General features: G+C 43.1%; 1 protein-coding gene across 2 annotated transcripts; it reads left to right on the forward strand.

Moving 5' to 3' along the window:
- The first annotated feature begins 7,510 nt into the window (after nucleotides 1-7,510).
- Nucleotides 7,511-26,757, forward strand: SALL2 (spalt like transcription factor 2). Of its 2 annotated transcripts, none has more exons than XM_074234916.1 (3): nucleotides 7,511-7,774; nucleotides 21,998-24,861; nucleotides 25,333-26,757. In XM_074234916.1, exons 1-3 carry the CDS (start codon nucleotides 7,702-7,704, stop codon nucleotides 25,732-25,734), a joined length of 3,339 nt encoding a protein of 1,112 aa, XP_074091017.1. In that variant the 5' UTR covers nucleotides 7,511-7,701; the 3' UTR covers nucleotides 25,735-26,757. The 2 variants fall into 2 exon arrangements, with proteins under 2 accessions (XP_074091017.1, XP_074091018.1); XM_074234917.1 differs by lacking the exon at nucleotides 7,511-7,774 and adding an exon at nucleotides 21,480-21,644.
- Nucleotides 26,758-27,299: the final 542 nt, after the last annotated feature.

Here is a 27,299-nt window from a genome sequence, read left to right on the forward strand (position 1 = left end):
AAGTATTTTATGTTGTTACAATTCCTTTAAATGGAATTTCTCTATCTCTTGCTGCTGTGTCTTATTAGTAATATATAGAAATGCTAATGACTTCTGTGGGTTTATTTTATATCCTGCAACTTTGCTAAATTTTTTAATCCTTTCAAGTAGTTTTTTTTTTAGATTTTTCAAGGCAATAGGGTTAAGTAGCTTGCCCAAGGCCACGCAACTAGGTAATTATTAAGTGTCTGGGGTCATATATGAACTCAGATACTCCTGACTCCGAGGTCAGTGCTCCATCCACTGCGCCACCTAGCCACCCCTCAAGTAGTTTTTAAGATGATTTCCTAGAGTTCTCTAGGTATATCAGCATATCATCTGCAAAGAGTGAGAGTTTTGTTTCTTCATTACATATTCTAATTCCTTCTATTTCTTTTTCTTCTCTTATTGCTAAAACTAACATTCTAATGCAATATTGAATAATAGTGATGATAAAAGACATCCTTGTTTCACACCTGATCTTATTGAGCATGCTTCTAGCTTATGCCCATTTCATATAATGCTTGTTGATGGTTTTAGATAGATACTGCTTATTTTTTTAAGGAACACTTCATTTATTCCTTGTTCTCTAGTGTTTTTAATAGGAATGGGTGTTGTATTTTGTACAAAGCTGTTTCAGCATCAATTGAGATCATCATATGATTTCTGTTAGAGTTTTTTTATTGATATATGACCCCATTCACTTTAAAGATAAGAAAACCAAAGTAGAAAGATTTGCAATAACTTATCTTAACCAATAGCAGAGGCAGGCTGAAATCCAAATTTTGTTTTGCTTTATTTTTTTTTTGCAAGGCAATAGGGTTAAGTGGCTTGCCCAAGGCCACACAGCTAGGTAATTATTAAGTGTCTGAAGCCAGATTTGAACTCAGGTACTCCTGACTCCAGGGCCAGTGCTCTATCCACTATGCTACCTAGTCACCCCAAAATCCAAGTTTTTTGACTACCAATCTAGCATCTTTTCTGCCATGCCACTGTACCCTCCAAATCTTTGGCATCTAACCTGCCAATACACCCTAGAGGCCCCCAATGTCTTTCTCAACCATGCCTTTTCATAAATCCTCCACAGAGGATATTTCCAACACATTGGAGGCCTTCCTTACATTCTTTACATAGTTACAGGGACTGCACTCCAGTTGAAAATGATGAGGTCATGACCCACAATAGTCATGTAGTATGAGTGAACATGGAAGATTTAAGGATGACATTAAGATGGTGAATCTAGGTGACTAGAAGGATGACAGGATCCTAATTATAATGACATTCAGAAGTAGTTTGGAATTTTTTTTCATTCTTACTAACATGACTGGCCCAACTCCTTTTCCCATCACATTCATAATAATGTCTTTGATATCACTTGTCATACACAACCTAAGTCAGTCACTAAGCATTTATTAAGCACCCTCTGTATGCCAGACACTGAGCCTACGAAAACAAAGAAAGGCAAAAGAAAGTTCCTGATCTCAAGGAACTCACAAATCATTATATACTCTTACATGTAATCACTGATAATAGGTATCAACTTACAACTCTTGGGCATGTTTTGATTTTACTTGAGTTCATATACAATTTTGCTTCTTCTGAGATCCTGTTTTTCATGATTTCTGGTCTTCATCACCAGAAGAATCTTAGTCTTAAAAAGATGGACTTTTATAGCAGCAAGAATTTTGAGATCATTGAAAGTGCCATGAAATTTCCCAAATGCAAAGGTGTAGATTATTTAGATTTCTTCATAAATTCTAATCTTCTTGCATCCATATACTCTAAGAGTCAGGTATACCAGCCTATTTGCTGTTCAGCACCCAAAGTCCTCCATCACATTTATTTGTTCCTTTCTCAGCCTACTTACCTCTTCTTATTCTGAGACTAGGCCTATATCCATTTATAAAGTCTATCCAAGACACATATAAACAAACCTATGCAAATACATACCTACCCACATATATATGTGTGTGTATAATACATATATGTGTATAATGTGTGTCTCCATGTACATATATATGTGTGTATGTGTATGTGTATACCTATATATGCTGAACATAACTACTAGATATCTTGATCAATTATGTATCATAATCAGGACAATATTTCTTTTTTTTATCCACTTTGTTTTTCAATGTGCATAGACTAGTCAGTCTCCTAATAAATGTGGACTTCATTTTAGAGGACCCATAATTTTCTGGATGAGTTAAAAAAACTCAACATAATATGTGAAGAGAAGCAAAAAAGAGAATTTCATCATCTATAGGAAATCTCTCTTCCTTTGGTTTTCAACAAGACCTCCTTCACTAGATCTCAGTGAGGGATCTGATATGGCTAAGTTGGTGCCTTTCTCTAGTGAATCATTCAGTATATTGAAAATTTAAAAGAGGAAAATCTATAAGAATGAATCCCTAGAAGGAGGAGAAGTTTTCCATTGTTTGAGTTTAGACAAAGACTTAATTTGTAGGGAATAGAAGAAAATAGGAAGATATGAAAGGTGATGCTAAGAAAGTACATTATTTGTCATAGAAAGTAATATAAAAAAATAAAATGTAAGATTTCTCGCCAAGATTTAAAGTGGACTCATTTTTAATAACTGGTTTTAGAATAATTGATTGTATAGATAAGGAAATAGGTTAGAATTCATCATGAAGATTTTCATCGATCTACACAAAACTGTCTTTACCACATAGTAATTTGAATGAGTTACAAAAGGAATCTCTTTCTCTGTAATTATTTTTTTCTTTTAAAAGGTGATAAATTCTTACCTGACAGAATAGTTTATAGCAGTCCTGCCTGAAGTTATGATAATAACCTAGGTGACCTCTAAAAATTCTTTGCCTCACAGGGCAGCTAGGTGGTACAGTGGATAGAGCACCAGCCATGGAGTCAGGAAGACCTAAATTCAAATCTGCCCTCAGACACATAATAATTGCCTAGCTGTGTGACCTTGGGCAAGTTACTTAACCCCACTGCCTTGCAAAAAAAAAAAACTAAAAAAAAAATTCTTTGCCTCCCTAGGAGAATAAAAATAATACAAAGTCCTCTATACAAATTAGAGGAAGTTCTTCATTTATAAACCCACTTGTGCTCTCTCTTAAACCTTCATCTCTTTAGGGCTTTGGGTATTTTTTTCTGATATATCCCAATTTCAATCCATATGTACATATTCTCCATACACTACCCCTCTGAGTCTTTCAACATTCCTTTCTCTCCCCTCCCCCTTCCAATCTTCTTTCTTAAATCAATCTTCCTTGCTCTCCCCCTGGTCATTACTTTCTTAGATACTAATTCCCTTTCCCTTTTTCTTTCCTCTCTCCTTGATTCTTTCATGATTAGCAACCCCCTTCCTCCATATCATTTTTTTCTTTTCAAATAACCAAATCCCTTTAGGGTCCTCAAAACTGACAAATCGTCCATCTCTATACTTGTTGCAGACACCCAGCAGCATCTACAACTACCAGGGAAACACAAACACATCCCAGGATTTGCCCCCCACTGGTCTCTCCACCCTTCCCCCCACCATCTCCCTTTCCCTGTTTCAGAGCCACCGTCCTCTTTTTACAAACACCATTTCTCTATGTGCTTAACATGAGCAATATGGACAAGTGAAAGGGAACATAAAAGAAGCAATTCTGATCCTCCCCTAAAGACTGACTGAATTCCTGTCATTCTCTGAAGAATGAACTCTGAAAAGAAACACAGAGGACCAGCTAGAGTCTGAATGTTCTTCCTGATCTTTCCCCCTCCCTCTTCCCCATAACACCAGGTCAACTGCCACCTGAATCAGTCAAGGACCAAACCACCAAATAAAAAAAAAAAAAGAATTCTTTGCTAAGAATTTTCTTCTTTAGCAATTTCCCAAAAAACACATTACTCTTCTTAGACTTGTTAGATTACTACTACAGGAAAAGAAATGATGGATTACATGCTATTTTAAGGATCAAAACTTTCAACAGGTATTTTTTTCTACTGATCATGAGAATATCACTGAAAGATGTAGAAATTGAAAGTCAACCCAGATCTTCTGGAAAGGGACCTACAATTGCAGGAGTTAGAAATGTCTACAAGTTTCCTGATTCCTAGTCTAATTTTCTTACTATAAACCAAGATCCTTCATGGAAGAAGTCTACTCCTTTGGAGTAAAATAAAAACTTTCACAGGGATTGAATTGTAAAATATCAAGAGAAGAATACTGTTCTTGTAAGGAGAAAAAGGTGAAATCTAAGAGAAAGTTTTGAAAGCATTGAAAATTCTGATCTCTTTTTCCTCACTCTGGTTTTGACTTTATTTCAATCATTTATTTCTCTGAACCTCTATTGCATTCCATAGAATGATCTTGTTCCAGCTACTATGATAAGAATTTTGTTAAGATTAATAAGGAAAACATGTAGGAAAATCTCTGAAATTTCCTACTATTCTTAGAATGGGCTTCATAGTAAGAGTGAGGCACCTAAAATCTCATTTTCAGTGCTCCAGGAATAGCCTAAGTCATATGTAGGATACGGGTGTTCTCAAGTGCCCTAGCTTGGAATTTGTGTCCATAATGTACCACTTCAGTAGCAGTGAAAGCTGTTTCTGGAGAGAAAGAAGTTGGCCAGTGATCAAGAGGGAAGCTAAAATGGAAAATACTGTAAAGAGCAGAAAAAGTCACTTAAACAGTGGCAGAGGGAGCTCGGGGTTTGGAGGATTTAGTCAATGTTTTCACTAAGAACAACAGTGAACAGAAATCCAAGTAAACTGTTCAGTACTGGCACACACCACACACAGGCATTCAGGAGAGGAAATCTCAAAGTCTGGAAAGCCCACCTCCACCAGTGACTCCCTGCAGGGTCTGGGATCTCATCCCTGGGATCCTCTCAGCTGCACCCCACACAGAGAGAAAAATAGGGATTCTCTGAGGGGTGAAGTGGGGTGGGGGGGAGAGACACTCTTGTCTATCTTATCACGTTTTCCTCATTGCTTTGTGATCACAGGTGCCCTTGAACCCCTCTCCAACTCTTTGGAGATCTCAGAGCTGGGCTAAAAGGTCAGGTGACCACCAAACATTCTCATCCAAATTAAAAACCTCAAAGAAAAGATTTTTTTCTTCCATGCTCTTCTTGTGTTGTTATAGAGTTCCCTCTTTCTGCTCTCCCTTTCTCTAACTCTTTCTCTCTCTCTCCCTCCCCTCCCTCACTCTCTCTTTCTCTCTCCCTCCCCTCCTCCTTCCCCTCCCATCTCCACTTCACCACACACAGAAACCCCTTTTCAAAGGGGCTTTTTTTCCAACCCAGTGAAGTAGTCTTTGCCCCTTTGTGGTGAGGGCTCATTAACATTCCCACAGCAGCATCTCTTCAAGGATTTTACTTTTGTAACTCTGTGGGGAGGTCAAGAGGCCACAGTGAAGAGGTAAAAGGAAAGAAGAGTGAAAAGGGGGGAGGGCGGAAGAAAGGAGAGTAAGGGAAAGAACCCTTCCTTTCACAATGGGTAAAGAATTGGGGAGGGAGAAGCAGAAAAACAGAGGAAAGGAAGAGGGGAGCCAGGATCCAGGAACGAAGCAAAAATGGACCCCAGAATTGCTGTTAGAGAAAGTTTCAGAGGCTCCTGGCAGGAGGAGTTCCCCTGTTCTCTTTTATTGTTTCACAAAAGCAGGTGCCCCACCTGATTAAAGTGATCAGGCTCTGAGCTAAAAAGCTGGCTCCATTGGTGAACAACAGTAATCTCGGACTTTGCCTATCCAGGACTCGATTTCTAGCTCTCTCTACAATAGAATCTCAATAACTGCCTATTTACAGGGATGTTATGAGGACGAATGAGATAACGTCATAGGCATTCTAATGGGGGTGAAACAAGAAGGGCGTCTCCCAGGGTCCTGACCCTGAAGGACTAGGAAAATAATAATGGCTGATGGGGAGAGAATCGAGACAGAGAGGTCGCCAAAACTTTTCTGCTAGAGGTACCTACATCATTCATTAACCTCCTCCTCCCCCACCAAGAGGGTCTGTCTGCCACTGCCATCCTTTTAAAAGGCCCCACTTAATCTGCATTTGTGAGACTAAAGAAATAAGGGAACATACAAGGTATGCAGACTCCACTCTGTGAGTCATCTTTGGTGGCTGAGGGCACCTTCAAAGAAAAGCAGAGATAAAGTCTCCTTATTAAATACCAGAGAGAAGAGAACAATTCTTCCTTTCTCAGCTGAAGGTGATAAAGCTTCTCCTATCAGTTAAAGGTTTAGGGGGTTGGGAGTGGGGAAGGGGGAAGAATAAAGTTGACCCAAGCAGAAAAGCTAAAACAGGGAGATTATCTTCTACATTCAGAAACATAATCTTTTGTTCTAAGTTTAAGAGGAAAAGCACCACCAGAAGAAAGTGAACAAAAAAAATGAACCACCACTGGTCAAGTTTAAAGCAAAGTAGGGTTGGGATGATTTGGTTATTTGCCAGAAGAGAAAATGACAGGATCAGAATATTCAAGCTGGAAGGGACCTTTAAAGTTACCTTGTCCAGTCTCTTCCATTTTAGAGGCAAGAAATCTGAAACACAGAAAGATGAATCTGAACATCACTGAATATTGGCATTACAAGTTATCTAGTCAGAGATCTCTCACCCATTCAGGAATCCCCCTCTGTAACTTCTCCAACAAATAATATTCTTTGCATGCCTTAATATTTGCAGTGATGGGGAACTCGATACTTCAAGGGGGCCCATTTCATCCCTGGACAGTTATGTTGGTAAAAAGTCCCTCTTTGTATTCAGTCAAAATCTTACTTTTGTAACTTTCTGCTCCAGAAGGAGTTATGAAGAGTAAGTCTACACCATCTTCCATTAGATTGCCCTTATAATCCAGGAATATGGGTGGTTTTGAGGAGGGGGAAAAATCCACACACCTAAATTTTTCAAATGATTCTATATGTTGTGATAATTACTGTTACTTCATAGTCTCTAAATCTTCTTGATAGGCATTCCATGCTCTCAAATTAATGCAACTGACTTCTTTCTTACTTCACCTACTAGAAATTTCACAAAACTTCCATCCCAAGAAATAGCCATATTATGAGGCTAGACAGGGATGACTCTTGTGTAGTCACATTGTAGCTTTCAACTTACGGTTCCTTAGACAACCAAAATACACAGTTCTCAGAGAAAGAGTTATTGAGGCAAAAAGCCAGGGAGAATATACTCAGAGTGGACATCATGGGGAGAGGAGGACACAGGAGCCCTCCTAGAGAGGAATGGGTTAAATCCTTTCCACTGCAGTACAAAAGAAAAGAGTGTGCGGAAAGATTAGGATTTTTGCTTTTACAATGGGAGCTGCTGAAGCCTGGGGAAGAAGCAGAAGAAAAAAAGGGGGCGTCTCCCCTTTAAAGACTTGAGAGGAGTGAGAGCTAGGGAGAGACAGTAAAAGAGAGAGGGAGACAGAGAAAGGGGGAGAGAGAAAGAGAGAGAGAAGTAAAGAAATTGAGTGAGTGAAGAGAGTGAAGGAGAGAGAGAGAGAGAGAGAGAGAGAGAGAGAGAGAGAGAGAGAGAGAGAGAGAATTTATCTTTGGAGAGGAAGAACCTCTGCTTTAGAGTGAGAGTGACCTGCCCTGGAAGAGGCATCCACTGGCTCCAGACCAAAGAGGGAGACAGGACCAAGTCACCCTTATTGAAACTAAGTGAACGATCGCCCCTCCCTTTCCCACCTCTCTCTGGCCTGGGAATGTCTCGAAGAAAGCAACGGAAACCCCAACAGTTAATCTCGGACTGCGACGGTTCCACCACTTCTGAGAACGGTGGGTGTCCTAGGGAGGGATGAGAAGTGGGACCAAACTCAGGAAAGCAGGGTAGTAGATGGGGAAGAGCACCTGGGAGGTGGGCAATGGTTGACATCCAGAAACAAGGTGGGAGAAGCCTGATCATTAATGGTATTAACAGGAGTCAAGAAAAAGGGTTTGTGGGCTTCATGGGTAATTTGGGTTAGGGAGTGGGCCCCCTCAGCTTTCCTTGGGGTTGTTTCTCTTTTTGTTTTCCTGTTGTTTGTCTCTATGAAAATGGAGTTTCCAAACTGGCTCTGTCTCCCCCACCCAAAGAGTTTCTCTTCATGTCCCCTGCGCTGGCTGGTCTTTGTGCCGTTGCTAAGTAACGTCCTCAGACCTGAAGACTGTCTCTTAGGGGTGGGATTTTTCCCCCTTTTCTTTCTGGGGAGTTGGGTTGCAGGAGAATGAGTTGGATAAAAACGTGCGTATTCCCCAGAGAGGGAGGAGGAAAAAAGTTTCTCATTGTTGAGCTGAGAGAGAAGAGATCAGAAGAACTCCCCCAAGGGAGAGTGCCTATCTATGACAGTGGGAATCAGACCTGGCTTTTGGTGTGTATCTGTGTCACTTGTGGGGTAGTTGTTAGAAGGGGTCAGCTAGTATAAGTGGTTTAGGCTTGAGCAACAAAGGTTATTTCAGAGAAGACCTAGTAAAAGTGTGGGAGTTTGCTAAGGGGTGTTTTTAGTTGCTAATGTAGTTTATATAGCTGTGAATATGGTTGTGTGTGTGTGTGTGTGTGTGTGTGTGTGTGTGTGTGTATTATTTAAAAAACTTTAATTTGTGGATCTTTAAAAAACTAAAAGTTTTTTGTTTTACAACTTTTATATATTCTCCATTAGGTTTTCCACTTCACAAAAGAGAGAATTAAATTCAATAAATATTTGTTAAACTACTAGGTGCAAGGAATTACACTGATACCAGAGAGATTATAAAGCTCAAAATCACCCAATAAGTCAATTTTATAGCTAGAATGAAAATGCCGCTGTCCTAATTTCCTACCTACATGTTCACTACATCTAAATTCACTAATTTCCAAGGAAAGGATACAAGTTTGCAAGGTCTCTGATGACATACCGCACTGGAGAGAATCTGGGTGTGTGGGCCCAAAGGTCATTTACTGAGCAAGTGGGGCGATCATCTTGACTTAAACAACTTTCCCTAATATAAAAGGGAAATGAATCTAGGTCAGAACTCAGGAATTCTGGTGAGTTTGGCTTGAGGATATAGAATGGATTCTATGAAAAAGAGGCTCCTGGGTAACCTATTTTGCAAAGAATGGCAACTGAAAAACCCTGGAACAGGTTAAAAATCCCCTCCCTACCAAGCTAGGAAAAAGACCTAGGGGTCACACAGATCAGTTTATAGTGGGCTTCTGACTGTGTGGATCAACCTTCCTTGGCAGACAGATTGTGGTTTGAGTGAACCGCATTTTCTCTGATTCTTATGGAAGGCCCAGTTCAGATGTTCCAAAATTTCCTAGAATCCTGCTGTGTCCGTATTTAGTAGTAGAGTGGTTATGGCTTCCTACCAATCCTACGCCAAATTAGTCCTACATAGTGCTGCTTCTAGGCAGGGTGTTTTTTCCTCATGCTCTACAGGAGACCTCCCTGGGAGGATAGGAATCATTTCACAGCCCAGGTCCCCTGCTGGTTCAATCGTGGAGTGATGTTGAACCCCTGTAGTCAGTCATAGCCCTTCTCTGTTCTCTTCTGACTACTAACTCACCCCCAGTACCAAGCAGTTCAAGGAAAAACCACTACTACCAAAGAGAGTTGGAAAGAAGTTTTCAATGGTCACCCAGCATGGAACTTTTAGTTCTTTCCAATGGTTTCATTCAGCACACCTTGGATATTGAGAATGTATAGATGAAGACACATACATCATCCTCATTAGAAATAGTCTGAGGTATGAAATTGAAAATAACTCCATTTCTAGTGTCATCTTTATGAAAAGACCAGAACTACAAAATCAGACTAAAAATCAGGGAAGAGATTAGAGTCTCTTTTAGGATACTTATCCAATTTCTTGGGTAAACCTAAGTACTTTCTCTTCAGAATCAACCTTAAACATGAAAAACTGGCAGCTATCAACTGGCACAGTGGATAGAGGGTTGGGTCTGGAGTCAGGAAGACCTGAGTTCCAATTTAACCTCAGATACTAGCTATATGACCTGGGACAAGTCATTTGACTTCTGCTTGCCTTAGTTTCCTCATCTGTAAAACAAGGAATAATAATAATAGCACCTGGTCAACAGGGTTATTATGAGGATCAAATGAGATAAAGCCCTTACCACAGTGTCTGACATAAAGTAAATACCATATAAAATTTTAATATCATAATATAACAATAACTATTGTTATTTATATTTGCTATTATTGCTATTGCTGTTGATACTGATAGTTTGCAAAGTATTTTTCTTAAATTTTACAGTGGTAAGGGTTTCTGTGGATACTGCTTTGAAAATACACTTAAGATGTAAAAGGTCGAGATCCTTTCTCCAAGCTGGGGAGAGAGAGAGAGAGAGATCAGCTTACACAAGGCAGATGAGGCAGTGTTCCATAGAGCTAGGTCAGCAGTCCGAGTTCTTCAGAGTTCTGGGTTCTTGTTGCTCATTTCTCTTCCTCTTAACCACAAGAAACTTCTGAGTTCTTATTTTTACAGGACACTGGGTAAATGTCTGGTTTTCCTTTGGGGCAGTCCAACCCTGCATACAGATCATACTCAGAAGACTCTGGCTCTCTCTGAAAAAAGTCCAAATGGCCCTTTGCCCTAGAATAATGCTTCATAAGCTTTCCTGGGTTCTCACTAAATTGGGCAGATGCCTTTTCATTTCATAACATTACCATCAACATAATCTTCACAGATTATTCTCTGACTATTCACAACATTGACCAATATGGCCAGACAGAAACAGCAGAAAATTCTAAATTCCAGGTTTAGGCTGGACAGATAGAGAGTTGGGGAATAGGGGGTGGAGGAGTCAGGGGAAGGGGAACTTAGCTATAACATGAAAAGTAGCATTAATCGAGAAGAACAATGAACTGGGTTCAATCATGAATTAACTGTGTGACCTTGGAGAACTTAAATTTCCTTCTCTGGTCCTCAGTTTCCTCCTGTCAAAAGATGCGATAAAATGATCTCTAAGGTCATTTCCAACTAAATATATATGTTATATCTATTAACATATAGACATAGGGATGGCTAGGTGGCATAGTGGATAGAGCACCAGCCCTGGAGTCAGAAGTACCTGAGTTCAAAATAACTAGTCGTGTGGCCTTGGGCAAGCCACTTAACCCCATTGCCTTACAAAAACCTAAAAAAAACTAGGCTAACAAGGTTTAACATGACATCAAAACTTTGGGGACGTCTTGTATATATGATATACACATAGTGCTCCAAATAGGTAACATTTATATAGTTCTTTATGTTTTGCAATATTTTATCTGATTTAGTTTACCCCTTTTTCTTGTGTTTATATGATCTTGAGGCTGCTAATTTTAGAATAATAATTTTTCCTTTCATCTTTTTTCTATCCCCAGTAACCTCTTTTCTCTAGTGATTTTTTTAGCTGGGCACATCCCCTGGATGAGTTTCAAGAAGCCTTCATAAATTCCTAAAACAGTTTGGGAAATACTGTTGTCCTTTGACATACATGTGAAATTCCTAGCCAGAGTAAACAAGAAAGCATTTTTACTGTGTTGCTGGGAACATGGGTTTTACCCTGATTCTTTAGTTTCCCATCATGCTCTGATACATATCCATGCAAATAACCCTAAGCTTTTGTTTTCCATTTTTCAAGGCCCAGATAGTTGCTTATAATGTGAAAAAAAAAATCTGCCCTTTCATCTAAAAGTTACTGCTCAAGCCCAACAAAAAACCATACATATTGCCCATGGGTGAGGAGGAAAGTGAAATAGTCCATTATGGGAAAACTCCAGAGGGGAGATCATCTTCTAGGCTAGAAATATGCTTTAAAAAATGTAAAAAATCAAAATGGTTTGGGGGGGCAGGGGAAGAAGACGAGGAGAACATACTAATACAACTTGGAAAGAATCAGAAACAGTTATTTAGTAAAAGATGGAAAACAGGACAACAACCAAGATACCTAGAAGTAACATGGAGAACACATCAAATTTAAGTTGTTAGTCTGTAAAGGGAAAATAAACAAAAATCAGTGTTGACTGCCTTATTCATTTCACTTTCTAAAAAGGAAGAATATTCTCTAATTATTCAGTCCTAGGAACCTAATGGTTAGAAATATCATAGATCAGAGAATTCTAAACTCAAAGGACATTGATTCTATTTCCCAAACCCTACCCCACAGGCAACCACTCTCAAGTATCATTTTACAAATGGATAATTTGGGGGATTCCCCCCCCCAGAAGGAGAAATGGACTTGAGGTGATACACCCAAGTACTCAGTGGAATAGTGGAAGAGCTGGAACCAGGACCCAAGACTGCTGATTAGAAGTATGACAGTGATAAAATATATCACATCAAGGGAAGTCAGAAGACCCTGAGTTTGAATCATGGTCAGTCATACTAACAAACTGTGTGGCAAAAGCATTTCATCTTTCTGGGGCTCAGTATCTTCAATTGAAAAATAAGGGGGTAGGGGGTTGCACTAGGTGATTTCTAAAGAGCCTATCTAATCCCATTATAGGTTCTTATTGCTTAAGATTCTATGATTTTCTCCGGCCAGGCCACAATTGCCTCCAAGTGCAAAATAAACTGGAAATAGTCTTATCTAGAGTATCAAGTTTCTTCTTGCCAAAAAGGCATTTTTAAAAAGGACAGCTTTGGATGTGATCAAAAGTGTGCTGATCCTAAGAATCACAATATTATGTAATGTTAGTCTGGAAAAGGTTTGAGAGTGGAATATATTGTCCCTATTAGGAGCAAGACTAGGAATGACTGAGCCTCTCCAATTTGCCATTGGACCAATAGTAACCACAGAGGGGCATAATTACAGATAGTGGAAAAGAAAGACAGAGAAACAGATTGGGGGGGGGGGGGAGAAGGAGGGAAAGGGAAGGAGAAGGGAGGGGGGGGAAGAGGAGAGGGGAGAGGGAAAGGAGAAGAGAGAGATGGGGGTGGGGAGAGAGAAAAGGGGGGAGAGGGAGAGGGAGAGAAAAAGGAAGGGAGAAGAGAGAAGGGAAGGAGAGAGAAGGGGAGATAAGAGAGGGAGAGGAGGGAGAGAGGAGAGAGGGAGGAGAGAGAAGGAGAAGGGGAGAGGGAAAGGGGAAAGGAAGAGGGAGGAGGGGAGGGGGAGAGAGGAGGAGAGAGAGGGAGGGGAAGAGAGGGGGGAAGGAAGAGGGGGAGAGGGAGGAGGGAGAGGGAAGGGGAAGGGAAGGCTGGGGGAGGGGAAAAGAGAGGAGGAAGGAGGCTGGGGAGAGGGAGAGACAGATTTTATGGAAGGGAAGAAGATGAAGCTGTACTCCTGAAGGAAAAAAATAGTTATGGAAACTGCATTTTGAGTATAGGATCAGTCTGTATTTAAGCTTAATATGTGATGTGATTTCAAGGGTCTGAAAATTGTTCCCCTACAACCAAAAAAAAAAAATCACCTACTTACTGATTACTGCTTGAAATTCCTTTAGCATGAGTACAATTAGAGAAAAATAAAGCTTAAAGTACAAATACAGCTGAGAAAGGTGACCCAGGGCTTAAATACACACCAAGGTATAAGAGGTTGAGATCCTTTCTTCAAGGTCTTTAGGTTGCTGAGTAAAGGGAGAAAAAGAGAGAGAGAAGGGGAAAAGAGCAAAGGTCATTTCTTGACTAGGGAGATAGGAATGTGAGGAGAGAAAGAAGGTAAGTTGGGGTGCTGAAAACAACCTAATTTACTTCACAGTTTTGAGAGGGAATCCAATTGTTTTTTCCCTCTCAATTGTTTTCTCCAAGTTTCCTTTATTGTTTCTTTGGAAGTTTTTTGATAACTTCTACTTTCTACATTTCTCATTAGGCATAAATGAATGGTTCCTTAGTTAATCTAGTTATTCTCTCCTCTCTTCTCCTAATATTCTCATTTAAACTCAAAATAGCAGATGAACAGGGTGAGCATGGTAAAAGACCCAAAGAAATGAACTTCTAGGTTCCTTTTTTATAAATTAAAATGTGATTTCTGGACTCTAATGCGACAGTTATTCCTTTTCCCACATAACCCAAAGCAACTTTTTTCACCTTATCTGTTAAATAGGGATACCATCTGGTTTTAACTTATTTGTGTTTGGGTTTCCATTAGTATCCGTTTGACCAAACCTAGGCCCCTCAGGGAAAGAAAGTTCCTCCCTACCCCCAAACCACCAGTTCCAAAGTGCTGGGAAATAGTGTTTCTCTTTACAAGAAGCTGTTGATCCATCACCTTTCACCACAGGCTAAATTTACCTTAAAGGAGAACGCAGATCAGCTTACGGATCAGAAAGCAAGTTGAGTTAAAAAATAAGAAAGGGAACAGTGTTTCCCTGGAGAAGATGAAAAGAAAAGGGCTTCTTTTTTTTTTTGTCAGAAGACTTGGCAAAAACAGCAACCTGAGATCAAATATTCAATGCTAATTAACAAACGTTCAGTAGAGGGCCTCCATCTGACTTCCTCTCCTTTACAGACTATAAAGAGCAAATGACAGGTGGTGGCCACATAAGGTAATTTCTCTCATTTTAGGAAAGCAAGACAGGGTCATTATGCTTCAGAAAGCACCAGACTGGCATCAGGAAAACTGAATTCTAACTTTGGTTCCACTCAATTGCTGTGTGACCTTGAGGAAGACCCCTAACCTCTCTGAGCTTCGGTTTCTTTCTTTTGAAAAATGCAGTGAGTTGTACTTATCCTTGGCATACAATTCTAGAATTGAATGGATCTTCTTTTCTTCAATATGGTTTCCAGGATTAAGTTTAGAAGCAAAGGATTATAGAAACAATTAAGGGGACTCACCTTGAATCCCTGTTTCACTGATCACTGAGCAAAATCATATGAATCCAGTGATGTTGATCAAGAAATCTAGATTCTAGTTCCATGTTTGCCATAAACCGTGTGACTATGGGCAAATCATTTAACCTTTTCAATTTCCCTGGCTATAAAAGGAGAGGATGGGAAGGGGAAGGGTATTATAAAATCTCTACTTGTTTAGTTGTTTCCAGCTCTCAGTGTCTCTATTTTCTTGGCAAAGATTTGCCTTTCCTTCTCCCATTTATTTTATAGAGAGAAAACTGAGGCACACAGGGTTAAGTGATTTGCCCAGGATCACACAGCTAGTAAGTATCTGAAAATTAAAATTTATGAGTCTGACTCCAGGCTCAGCATTCTACCTCCTGTGCCTTCTAGTTGCCCTACACGATCTCTAAGTCCCTTCCAATTCTAAAATTCTGTAACTCTATGGCTTTAAAACAAAACAACAAAATCCTATAATACAAAGATCTTGATGGGAAAGAGATTAGTCACCATTAAATAAAAAAAGTAGGACATTACAACTCTGAACCTGAGGACTTGAACTCGGGACTTGCCACAAACTGGTGGTGTGATCCTATATTCTAACCTATCTGTACTCTAGGCAACTCTTAAAGACTTGAAGTTTCAAAGAAGATGCTGACCTGCATTGGTAAAGAAAATTTCCTTACAGAGGAATTCCAATGAAATCAGAGGCCCAGTTCCTATCCCTACTAACAATTACAAAATGCTAATAAGACTTCTTTGCGTTTTGCAAGGCAGTAGGGTTAAGTGACCTGCCCAAGGCCACACAGCTAGGTAATTATTAAGTGTCTGAGTCCATATTTGAACTCAGGTTCCCCTGACTCCATGCCTGATGACCTATCCACTCTGCCACCTAGCCACCCCACTAATAGACTTCTAATAGAGACATGTCCTTAATAAGATGAGTCCCATCCTACTTTAAGAACGCATTACCAATACTTATTATTTGTAAGATCTTGGGCAAATCACTTAACCCCACTGCCCCACAAAAACAAAAAAAGAAGGTATTATCAGAAATAATAAAGCAAAATTGCAAAGTTGGTCTGGTCTTTTACACATATTAATATGATCATTATTACTCTATTGATGTGTTTATCAATCAATCAACAGTTAATGAGTTCTATGCTAAGGGAATACAAAGAAAGAAAAAAAAATCCCTGCCCACAAGGAGGTCACTTGCAGTCGGAAAGACCTGAATTTAAGTCCTACCTCAGATACTTTATAAACTATGTGATCCCAGGAAAGTCATTCAAGTCTCAGTAAACCTCATTTTCCTCATATGTAACATGAAGATCATAATAGCATCTACATATCAGGGTCATTGTGAGGATTAAATGAGATATATAAAAAATATTTTACAAACTAAAGTATTATATAAATGGTAAATGGCATTGTTGTTTGTTCTTCCTAAAATATATACAGAGTAGGTAGAAAATAATATGGAAGGGGCATGCAAATAGTATCTGGGAGTTCTGGGAAAGGAACTTGAGGTGTCTTAAAAGAAGTCAGAGAAATGAAGAGGCATAAGTGTGTTACTACATGTGTCTATGCTTCAAAATTTAAAAGATATAGGGTTTTCAAGAGGTGAGTACTCTCTCCATCTAGGCAAGTTGCAAACCCTTTTGTGACTTAGTAAACTGTCTCAATTAATTACTGTTTTGTATTTTTAATTTCTCTCCCTTCTCCTATTCCCCCCCCATCTGTCATCCACACAAGCTTACAAAATAACCTTTCTAAAACACAGATCTGAACATGTCATTGTTCCTATCCTATAATCTGTGGTGGTTTCCCATTGCTCCTAGGTCAATGGAAGTCTCAGTTTAGGGATTATAGAGCTCCTTTCAGATTTAGGTCTCATAGTTTTCACCTGCCCCTTCTATAATCTGTACAAATTGCCCTCCTTTATTGTTCCAGAATTGGGCCTTCCTGACTTTATGCCTTTCTAATTTTATGGAATGTATTCCTTCTTTTCCTATGTCTCTTAGTGAATGAACAGTGATCAAAAAAAATTCAAGGATGAACCCTTCAGAGATGAGCCCATTCAAAATTAGGTAGATAGATCTTTTCACAATATTGGGCCTTTCTGTGTTAGCAAGACTTTTTGTTGCTCTGCAATAGCCTCTGAAAACCCAATATCATTTCCTATATCACATTAGGGCATTGGAAAAAAACCTCTTATGAAGGTTGCCTATCATATATAAACCCAAAAATTCATTATGCTCAACACAGAAAATAACATTTACATTTTTTGTGTATATGTCACTGCAAATTTTTCCATTTATTATCTCATTTTTACCTCCTCTTTATCATCTGAAGAACAATCTTTAGACTGCTCTCTGAATGATGAATTTTTTGGTACACAGTGACTCACTAAGACCCGTTAAAGAAGAAGGTTCTTAACTTTAGGGTTATTGACCCATTCAGCCAATTAGTAAAGCCTATAGACCCAGTCTCAGAACAATAATTTTATCTTTTTGCTTATTTTTTAAAATAAATTAATTTTACATAATCCATCTTTCCCATTTTCCCCTCCAATTTAGCAAGCAAAACAAAATAAATATCTCATTATAGACCTGGATAACCTAGCCAAACAAAATCTCACACTGACTATGCTCTCAAAGTGTTTGTCTCTCTGCATTTTAAGTTTATCACCTCTCTAATAAAAGGTGCTGGGTGGCAAGAGATGCAGTGGAGGGGGTTGGTGCTTCATCTTCAGACCTCTGGACTCATGGTTGCAACTGATTAGAATTCTAACATCTTTCAAAGTGTCTTTATAGTAGTAGTATAGTCATTGTATAAATTTTTCTTCCAGTAGAATAAAGTTTTTTAAAATATTAAATAAAATACATATTAATTTCAAAAGAAACTAATGATACTGAAATACAATGCAATGAGATACAATTACCAAAATATATTTTTCCCAAGTTCACAGACACCAGGTTATAAACCCCTGCTCTAAAGCATGAGGGGCCTTACAATCTGCTTCTGTGAAAAGAATATCCATGCTGAATAAATCATGTGTCTTTTATGGCACTGAAACATCTCATTTTAGCCTCAAAATATTTCTTATGAGGTAAATCAACTGTTATTATCTCCATTTAATGAGTAATTTGTGGCAACTATTATTTTCTTCATTCAATAGCTAAATCAGGGATTAAGTAACATGAACGTGGTCACTACTCAACAATTGAATTCAACATTTATTAAATGCTAACTATGTTCTAAGCACCTTCATTAAGGATATAAAGAAGAAAAATAACTCAGTTCCTACTCTCAAATATCTAAAATTCTACTTGAGTAGGGAGAGAGAGAGATGGAAGAGAAGGATATGTTAATGAGTTATTCTATGTTGCACCTAATCTGTTCCAACTATAATTGCATCTATAATGGCTATCTATAGTGGATCAGCCTTTGAGAGTGACCTGAAGCTCAGAAAGCTACATAAGTCATATAGGTAGTAAAGGAATTTAAATCTAACACTCTACTACAGTCACTAGGGAGAGAGTGGGGAGGGATATACATTTATTTTAAAAAAATATGAAAATAAAAAAGAGGATCAAACAAGTTCTTCTAGGAAACTTGAAGAGCGAAAACAATTTCAGCAGGAAGGACCAGGAAAGGTAACACTTGAGCTGAGCTTTGAAGAGAAGTATTCTGAAATTTGAAGTTGAAGGAGTACATGTATGGTCCAGGCATAGGGCTACCTGAGCAAATGTGCAGAGGCAGAAATGAATCAGCACTTCCAATGCAAAGAACGGCTTGTTCGTTTTGGCTGGTACTTGGTTTTCAGAAGCCCTGAGATCATTCCCATTTCCTCCTCATTTCTAAAGGAAAAATTCTTCACCTTTTTGTTGTCATGGACCCTTTTGTCAAAGCCTCTTAGAATGAAATGTGTTACCTACGTCTATAATTGAAAGAAACACAAATTTTCATTTAGAGGTTAGGGAGAATAAAGATAAATATTTTTTCCATCCAAGTTCACATACTTTCTAAAACTTATCCATAGATCCCTTGGGAATCTCTGTACCCCAAGTTAAGAATTCCTGTCCTAGAGAAGGGGCAAAGGTATAATTCTTTGTTCAAACATGTGGACCTAGGCCATAACATCACTTCTTTCCCTAAAATTTTCTGTGAGTTCCAACTTGCCCCAATTCCTATCCCCCCAGACAGGATTCTCAGGAATTTCTCCCACTACAAGCAATTATAAGATCTGCTTCTTCTCATCAACCTCTGTCTTAAAACTCTAATGAAGGGTCTCAGGACAGGTGTAGTAAACATAGGACTCCTGACTGTTAGCCAAAGCTTTTTTTTTTTTTTTTAGGTTTTTGCAAGGCAAATGGGGTTAAGTGGCTTGCCCAAGGCCACACAGCTAGGTAATTATTAAGTGTCTGACACCAGATTTGAACCCAGGTATTCCTGACTCCAGGGCCAGTGCTTTATCCACTATGCCACCTAGCCACCCCCCTTAGCCAGAGCTTTTGCCATTAACCCATCATGTCTCTGGTTGCAATTAACCAGAATGGGGTGTCCTGAGTAAGTAGAGCAATTTTTATTCTTCATTGTGTGTCAGGGAGTTGAGATCTCTAAAAGTGCATTCCAGGCATGGGTGAAAGCAGGAGCAAAGGCATTAGAGGTGTGAAATAATGAGACATACTGAGGGTCTGGCAAGCCTTTCAGTTTGACCGGAGGCTAGGGTACATAAGGAAAATTTGTATGAGAAATGATTGGAAAAATACAGTATAAATTGTAGAAAGCCTTGAATGCCAGAAGGAACTTGGTTCATTAGGCAACAGAAAAGTTTCAAATCCAGATCTATTCATAAGGCTGATAAATCTTATTACAGTATAAAGAATGTCTTGGGGAGGTGAGAGCAAAGAAATTAGAAGATTTATTAGGAGGCTGTTGTAATGGTCCAAGTGGATAACAAATAAGGTGGTAGTGGGAATGGAAAGGAGGTAGATAAATAGGGAAACATATTAGAGAAAAATTCACAGGATTTAACAACTGGTTATGAGAAGTGCAAGAGAGGGACGATTCAAAGATTTTTTTTTCCAATTTTCCAATATTGGTAGGTAGATGATGATACTAATAACAGAAATAAGGAAGAAAAGTTTTTGGGAAAAACATCATGAAATTGATTTGGGTCATGAGTCTGAAATCCCAGGAGAAAATTCAGGTGCAAAAGTCCTATTAGCAGTTGAAAATGCAGATCAGAAATTCAGGAGAAAGGTCAAACCAACAAAATATAGATCTGAAAATTACCTCCATCAGGCAAATGAGGTGGGGGGGAGGCCAAGGAGGCAGAGCTGAGCCTCACTCCTGATTGTGGGCATATACAAAGTCAGTACAGGTATATATACTCAACTCTTCACAATCAGAAGTGAGATACATCTCTGCCTCCCCTCACTGCAAGTTCCTCACTACAAAGAAGCAATATATGAAGGTGAAGAGGGGGACTTGTGAATTATATTTGCTAAAGATGTGCATATGGGGAAAGGTTGAGGACAGAACATTGGGGAATACCTTAAGGGGTTAGAAAAAGCACTTCGTGGATGATGAGGTCTTCATGTAAATGCTACAGAAAAGTCAAAAAGAATTTGACTTTACAAGGTGACCCAGTTGTGTCAGAACTGGGATTGGACTCTCAGGGCAGGGTTCTTTACTGGCATGTTGTAGAGAGTAATTCATTTTTCTTATAAATGACATCTTAGATCCATTTCAACTTGAAATATTAATGATTCTAAGAAGTTCCCTTTTGAAAAGTACTGACCTCTCTAATAACAGAGGTAGAATTTGGATCATGAAACAGAATTCAGGGATCATAGAATCAACTGTGGAATTACTTCCTAGGTTGCCTTCTGTTGTCTCATGAAAGAAGTTGCTCCACCCTTTTCTAGCTGAGCTCTTAACGCAATAATTCTCCTATCTTCCCAGACCCAAGCAGCCTAGTAACTTTGGAAGAAAGAGAGAATAAAATTATTCAGGGGTGGCTGGGCGGCACAGTGGATAGTCAGGAGTACCAGAGTTCAAATTTGACCTGAGACACTTAAGAATACCCTAGCTGTGTTGCCTGGCCAAAAAAAAAAAAACCTAAAAAAAAGAATAAAATTATTCAATAGGAGGTAGCGCCTTAGTTCAACCCCGTTTTTGCTTAAAGCCTGTTATTTCTCAGGAAGTGGGTTTTTCCTGATGGCCTACAGGATTTCGTGGCTCCTGTATTCTTTAGAAGGAGGGCAGGGAGTCCACAAAGGAAGTAGCAGTGCCGTTGGCCCTGAACAATCTTTCCTAGTGTTCTGCCATGGGGAGAAAGCTGGCCATCATCCTTTGTGAGAACAATCGGCGGTGGGAACACATCCGTGGGGCGGCAAAGTTGGTTTTCTCCAGGCGCCCCCGGAGAAAGGCAGTAATGCCATCACCTGCCCTGAAGTCCCGGCCCTCCTGGGCCATGGGGCCCTTTCTCCGGGCCACGGCAGCCCTCCTGGGTGCAGGGCTGCTTCCCCACGCGCCTGGGCCAGGTGAGGCGCTGGCTGAGGGCGCGGCGCGGCGCGGCGCGGCGCGGCCCCTCCCGGGATGCTCCCTCTCTAGCCCCGGCCCGGCCCGCCCCGCCTCTTCTCCCGGCCCCGCCCCGCGCGGCCCCGCCCCCGCCAGGCCCCGCCCCCGGCCCGCCCCCGCCGTTGCCGCTGCGCGGCCGCCAGCTCCATCTCTGCAGTCCGGACGCCCGGGTGCGGAGCTTGTCGCAGCTCCCGCGGCCGCCGCCGCCGCCTCCCCTCCCCCACGCCGTCCCCATTGTCCCCCCGGCCCCGCACCCCCGCCATGGCGCACGAGGCCGGGAGGAGCGCCCGTGCTGCGGGCCCCTGCGGGGAGCTGCGGGCTGAGCCCAGAGGTGCGGTAGGAGCCGGGCCCGGGGAGGGGGCGGGGGGCCCCCCCAAAGGATGGCAGATGGGGAAGGGGCTTATCGCCGGAGGGAGCTCCCCGCCCAGGCGCTGCCCCGCCCCTCCCTGCGGCCACCTCCCAACTGCGGGGAGAAGGCCGCCCCTCCCCCAGCCCGCCGCCCCCGGGGGGGGGGGGGGTGACCACGGCCCCGGGCCTTGGCAGATGGGGGGGGTGGGGGGCAGACCGCGCTTGGGTGGAAACCCTCCCTGCCCTCCCGCACCCCCATCTCTGCCGGGCCGTCTTAACCAGGCCCCTGTCTTCCTGTCTCTCCACCCCCTGCCCCCTCCCCTGTTCTCCCTTCAGGTGATACCGGTGACGAGGACCAGCCCCAAGTCTGTGCCAAATGCTGTGCCCAGTTCACTGACCCGACTGAGTTTCTCACCCACCAGAGCACGTGTTGTACCGACCCCCCAGTAATGGTCATCCTCGGCAGCCAGGAGAATTCCAGGTCGAACTCCTCCTCCTCTTCCGAAGTCCGAACGGAAGGCCAGGACAGCCCCCAGATTATGGATACAGAGCCCAGCAATCCCCCTGATCCTGGGCCCTCAGTACCCAAGGATGCCAGCTGGGGGCCAGAGCGAGGCCGGGAAGACTCTGCGGAACACTTTCTCATCACCACGGCAGGAGCCGCTTCAGTCAGTGGAGGTGGGGGGCTGATTTTGGCCAGCCCCAAGTTGGGAGCGACCCCTTTGGCTTCGGAATCCACCCCTGCCCCACCTCCGCCACCACCCCCTCCTCCTCCTCCTCCTGGAGCAAGTAGTGGTCACTTGAACATCCCCTTGATACTTGAGGAACTCCGAGTCCTTCAGCAGAGACAGATCCATCAGATGCAGATGACGGAGCAGATCTGCCGCCAAGTGCTCCTGCTGGGCTCCTTGGGTCAGTCGGTGGGTGCTACCGCCAACCCCTCAGAACTGCCCAGTACCGGTGCAGCCGCCTCTTCCAAGACCCTGCTACCCCTCTTCAGTCCCATTAAGCCAGGCCAGGCAAGTAAAACACTCACACCGTCATCTTCATCTTCCTCCTCGTCCGCTCCTGGGACAGAAGTACCTAAGCCCGCCTTCTTCCACCTCTATCACCCTCTGGGGGCACAGCACCCATTTTCCGGTGGTGGGGTAGGGCGAAACCACAAGCCCACACCTGCCCCAACCCCTTCCCCGGCACTGCCAGGCTCCACAGACCAACTGATCACCTCTCCCCACCTGGCATTCCCTGGCACCACAGGACTGCTGGCGGCACAGTGCCTGGGGGCGGCACGGGGCTTGGAAGCAGCAGCTTCCCCGGGTCTCTTGAAACCGAAGAATGGTAGTGGTGAGCTGGGCTATGGAGAAGTGATGGGCCCCTTAGAGAAGCCTGGCGGGCGCCACAAGTGCCGCTTTTGTGCCAAGGTATTTGGCAGCGACAGTGCCCTCCAGATCCACCTACGTTCTCACACAGGTGAGAGACCTTACAAGTGCAATGTCTGTGGCAACCGCTTCACTACTAGAGGCAACCTAAAGGTACACTTCCACCGCCACCGAGAGAAGTACCCTCATGTACAGATGAACCCACACCCAGTACCTGAACACTTGGACTATGTCATCACAGGCAGTGGCCTCCCCTATGGTATGTCTGTGCCTCCAGAGAAGGCTGAGGAGGAAGCCACTCCAGGGGCTGCGGAACGTAAACCACTAGCAGCTTCAGCCACAGCGCTCACCGCCACAGAGAGTCTGACCCTGCTCTCCACCACTGCAGGCACAGCCACAGCTCCAGGGCTCCCAGCCTTCAACAAGTTTGTGCTCATGAAGGCAGTGGAACCAAAGAACAAAGCAGATGAAAACACCCCCCCTGGAAGTGAGGGCTCAGCTGTGGCCGGAGGAGCAGAAACTGGTACTACGACTAGGATGCAACTGAGCAAACTGGTGACATCATTGCCAAGCTGGGCGCTACTGACCAACCATTTCAAGACCACCGGCGGTTTCCCTTTCCCATATGTGCTGGAGCCCTTGGGGGCTTCCCCTTCTGAGACCTCCAAGTTGCAACAGTTAGTGGAAAAGATTGATGGCCAGGGAGCTGTTGGGACCGTGTCCACTGCCTCAGGGGCCTCTACCACCTCTGCACCTGCAGTGTCCTCTTCATCCTCCTCAGGCCCTAACCAGTGTGTTATCTGCCTTCGTGTGCTGAGCTGTCCCCGGGCCCTGCGACTCCATTACGGGCAGCATGGTGGAGAGAGGCCCTTCAAATGCAAAGTGTGTGGTAGGGCCTTCTCTACTCGGGGCAATCTTCGGGCTCACTTTGTAGGTCATAAGGCTAGTCCAGCTGCCCGGGCTCAAAACTCTTGCCCCATCTGCCAAAAGAAATTCACCAATGCTGTGACTCTGCAGCAGCACGTCCGTATGCACCTGGGTGGGCAGATCCCCAATGGGGGCACCATGCTGCCTGAAGCTGGGGTAGCAACAAAGGAAAGTGGAGCTGAGCAGTCTGTACCACCAGCAGCAGGAGTCTTCCCCCAGCAGCCACAGCAGCCACCACAGCAGCAAGTGTCCCCTGAGGAGGAACTCTCTGAGGAAGAAGAAGAGGAGGAGGAGGAAGAAGAGGAAGATATAACGGATGAGGATTCCCTGGCAGGGAGGGGCTCAGAGAGTGGTGGTGAGAAGGCTGTTTCCTTGAGGGGGGATTCAGAAGAGGCATCAGGTCCAGAGGATGAGGCAGCAGCCACAGTGGTGACATCTGGAAAAGAGATGGAAACTGGTGAGAAGTCAGTCCAACAGTCTTCCCTGCCACTAACTAGCAACCTGGAGGAACCTCAACCCAAAGAGCACGGAAGCAGTGAGTCCACAGGAGGCCCTCAGGGGGATGGACAACTGGAGGGGAATAGCAGCCCAACTTCAGTGCTCTCTCCAGAAGGGGAACTAGCCAGTAGTATCCTAACAGAAGGGCCAGGCATGCAGGAAGCCAGAAGGAAGGAGCATGGGGAGAGCAGCAGCAGCAGCAGCAGCAGCAGCACCACCACCACCATTAAGCGGTCCTGTGGGGTATGTGGCCAGTCCTGTTCCAGCCAGGCAGCCCTGGAGGAGCACCACAAGGCCCACAGCAAGGAGGGCTCACTCTTCACCTGCAGCATCTGCAAGCAGGGCTTCCCTGAACGGGCCTCCCTCAAGAAGCACATGCTGCTGGCACACCACCAGGTACAACCCTTTGTCCCCCATGGTCCTCCGAGTGTACCTTCACTCTCCCTGGCCCCAGGCCATTCAGCCTCAATTTCTGCACCAGGCTTCTGTCCTTTTGGTAGGAAAGATGATCCCACAATCCAGTGAGCCCCTTTAGCTGTACCTACTGCTTCCTGAACCAAGGAGCACAGTCCAGGGACTCCATAGAAGGACCCCTATGATTTTACCTGCCCCTTTATATCATTGTCAGTAACAAATGGGGCTCCCTAATTATATCCCCCAAAGATCCTCTCCAGTCCCCCTATGCATTTGAGAGCCTGGTGTTCACAGGGACAGTCCCCTGCAGAATTTTTCATTGACCCTTCTACCCTTACTTGTGAGGAACACAGTCTTCTAGAAGGCCTTCATATCCCCAGGGGGAACCCTCTCCAGCTTCTTCAGGGGTGAACCTTCCCTCTCCTTTCTTCCTCTCCCTTTCCCTCCTGGCAGGTGCACCTGAGCACCCACGTTTGGAATTGCAGCCCAGCCCAAAGGGGCCGGCGTCTGTCCCTGGAGGGCCCCGTGCCCCTCCTCTCTGGTGGCCGGGTCAAGCTACAGGACTTCCTGTCCCGGGACGTCCCTGCCCAATTGGTGGGGGTGGGCCCTCTATCTTTCTGGAACCAGTATACAGCTTTCCTGTCAAGTGGTCTGGCCTCTAAGCCCCCGGGTTCCAGTTCCAGTTCCACCACTGCTGCCCTGGCAACACCTGCCCTGTTTGGTCCAGGAACTGTAGCTGGGAAGTCACCTTCAGCAGTAGGAACCAGTGAAGGCAAGGAGAAGACTGCCCCCCTCATGTTCCAGCCTCCTGCATCCAAGACTGCACCTGAGAACCCAGGTAGAGAAGAGAAGTAGCAAGCTGAAGTGCCCCTCACCCTATTCCAGAAGATGCCAGCAACTGAGACTTTGCAGTGATTTATGGCTTAGCCCTGTGAGATGAGAAGAAATGAAGGGTATGCCAATTCTCAGTCTCTGAGAGTCACATTTAGGCAAAGGAGACTGGTTGATGGATATGGCAGGATGTGTCAGCCTTCTCCTGACTCCATCTTTGTGGCCTCACAGAGGTACTGGATAAAAGCAACTTTCTCTCATCTTGAAGTTTCCCAATATAGGGTTTGGGGAGTGTAAGTTTGGCTCATCTCTGGAAGGAACAGTTTAGTTGGGGGTTGAGGTGGTTCATGGAGTAAAGATGGGACATGAGGATAATAAAAGTGTGGGGCCTAGTGTGAATGCTTGTCATTCTGGATCTGGGATATAAAAATATATTATCTCTAAAAGGCAGGAAGTTCCAATTCAGTTTGAAGGGCTCTAGTGAATGTTTGGCTATAGTGATGATGACACAAGGTGCAACAGTGCATAAAGAAGGCAATGTAACAATTCCCCCCAAACTGGGGTATTGCAGTTAAATTAGATCCCCCCCCTTTCCCCTGGATCCTCCCTTTTCCCTAATAGCCCTCTTCTAAGCTCTTCCTCTTCCCCACTCTCCTTGCCCATGGACCAGGGCTTTATGTCTTCACTATCTGGCTCTTACAGAGACCCAGACTTTTGGAGACCAGCTCCTGGAGGGATATGCCCTTCTCCTTTATCCTGTAACAGTCCAGTTGTAGTATTTTTACCTTTAACATAGGATCATGTGGAAACAGGAACTCCAGAAGAGGAGTAGTGTTGGAGAGTTCTGCTGTTGAGGACATGAATGGCAGCTTCTCCTCTGAAACTGTAGACCCCAGAGATTCCTAACATAGTGAAATGTGCAGGGCAGGGAGGGGAAATGTTAGTGTCTTTCTCTCCATCATTAAAGGTGTTTTGACCAATCATTTGTGTTGTTTGCTCCTTGTGACTCAGATTATTTAGCAAGAGCCGCTTCTATGCACTGCACCACCGAGCTCTCTCCCTCTCCCCTTTGGGCCTCCAATTCTCTGCCAGAATTGAACATGGTATTAATGTTGAGTTTGTTCAGTCTTTAACCTATTATAATTTCTAGTATGGGAATATTCCCTCCCACTACCATAGCCTCAGAAGGTAGGAAATTTTCATTTTCTGTCATTCCCATGTCAGGTTTTCTCTTTACCACTATAAAAAAACTAGGGCTTTCTGCACTGTATTGGGGGGGGGGGTAGAGAGAAGGGGGGAAGCTACTGTTCTTACAGTTATCTGATTTATCCCCAAACCTCAAGTTGTGCTCAGGTCAGGTGAAGGAGTCAGGGTGAACTGATTCTCTTATTCTTTGACATAAAAAAGGAAACAAACAAAAAAAGACCCATGAAATTCTGTGATATAAATTAATGATATAAATGGGCTCACCCCCTACTGCTTCCTCAAAAAGTAAAATAATATCTCCAATGCTATCAAGTGGGGTGGAGGGCAAAATGAAGTAGATATTTTCTACCCCAGTCTCAGGGTAAAATACAAATTCTTATTTA

This window comes from Macrotis lagotis, chromosome 4 (assembly GCF_037893015.1).
Source record: "Macrotis lagotis isolate mMagLag1 chromosome 4, bilby.v1.9.chrom.fasta, whole genome shotgun sequence".
NCBI lineage: Eukaryota > Metazoa > Chordata > Mammalia > Peramelemorphia > Peramelidae > Macrotis > Macrotis lagotis.

Excerpts from the sequence above, each read along its gene's own strand:
- SALL2 (XM_074234916.1), top strand. The coding sequence starts at position 7,702 with ATGTCTCGAAGAAAGCAACGGAAACCCCAACAGTTAATCTCGGACTGC. Across the intron at positions 7,775-21,997 it reads TTCCACCACTTCTGAGAACG|GTGATACCGGTGACGAGGAC; the intron begins GTGGGTGTCCTA and ends TTCTCCCTTCAG. Across the intron at positions 24,862-25,332 it reads TGCTGCTGGCACACCACCAG|GTGCACCTGAGCACCCACGT; the intron begins GTACAACCCTTT and ends CCCTCCTGGCAG.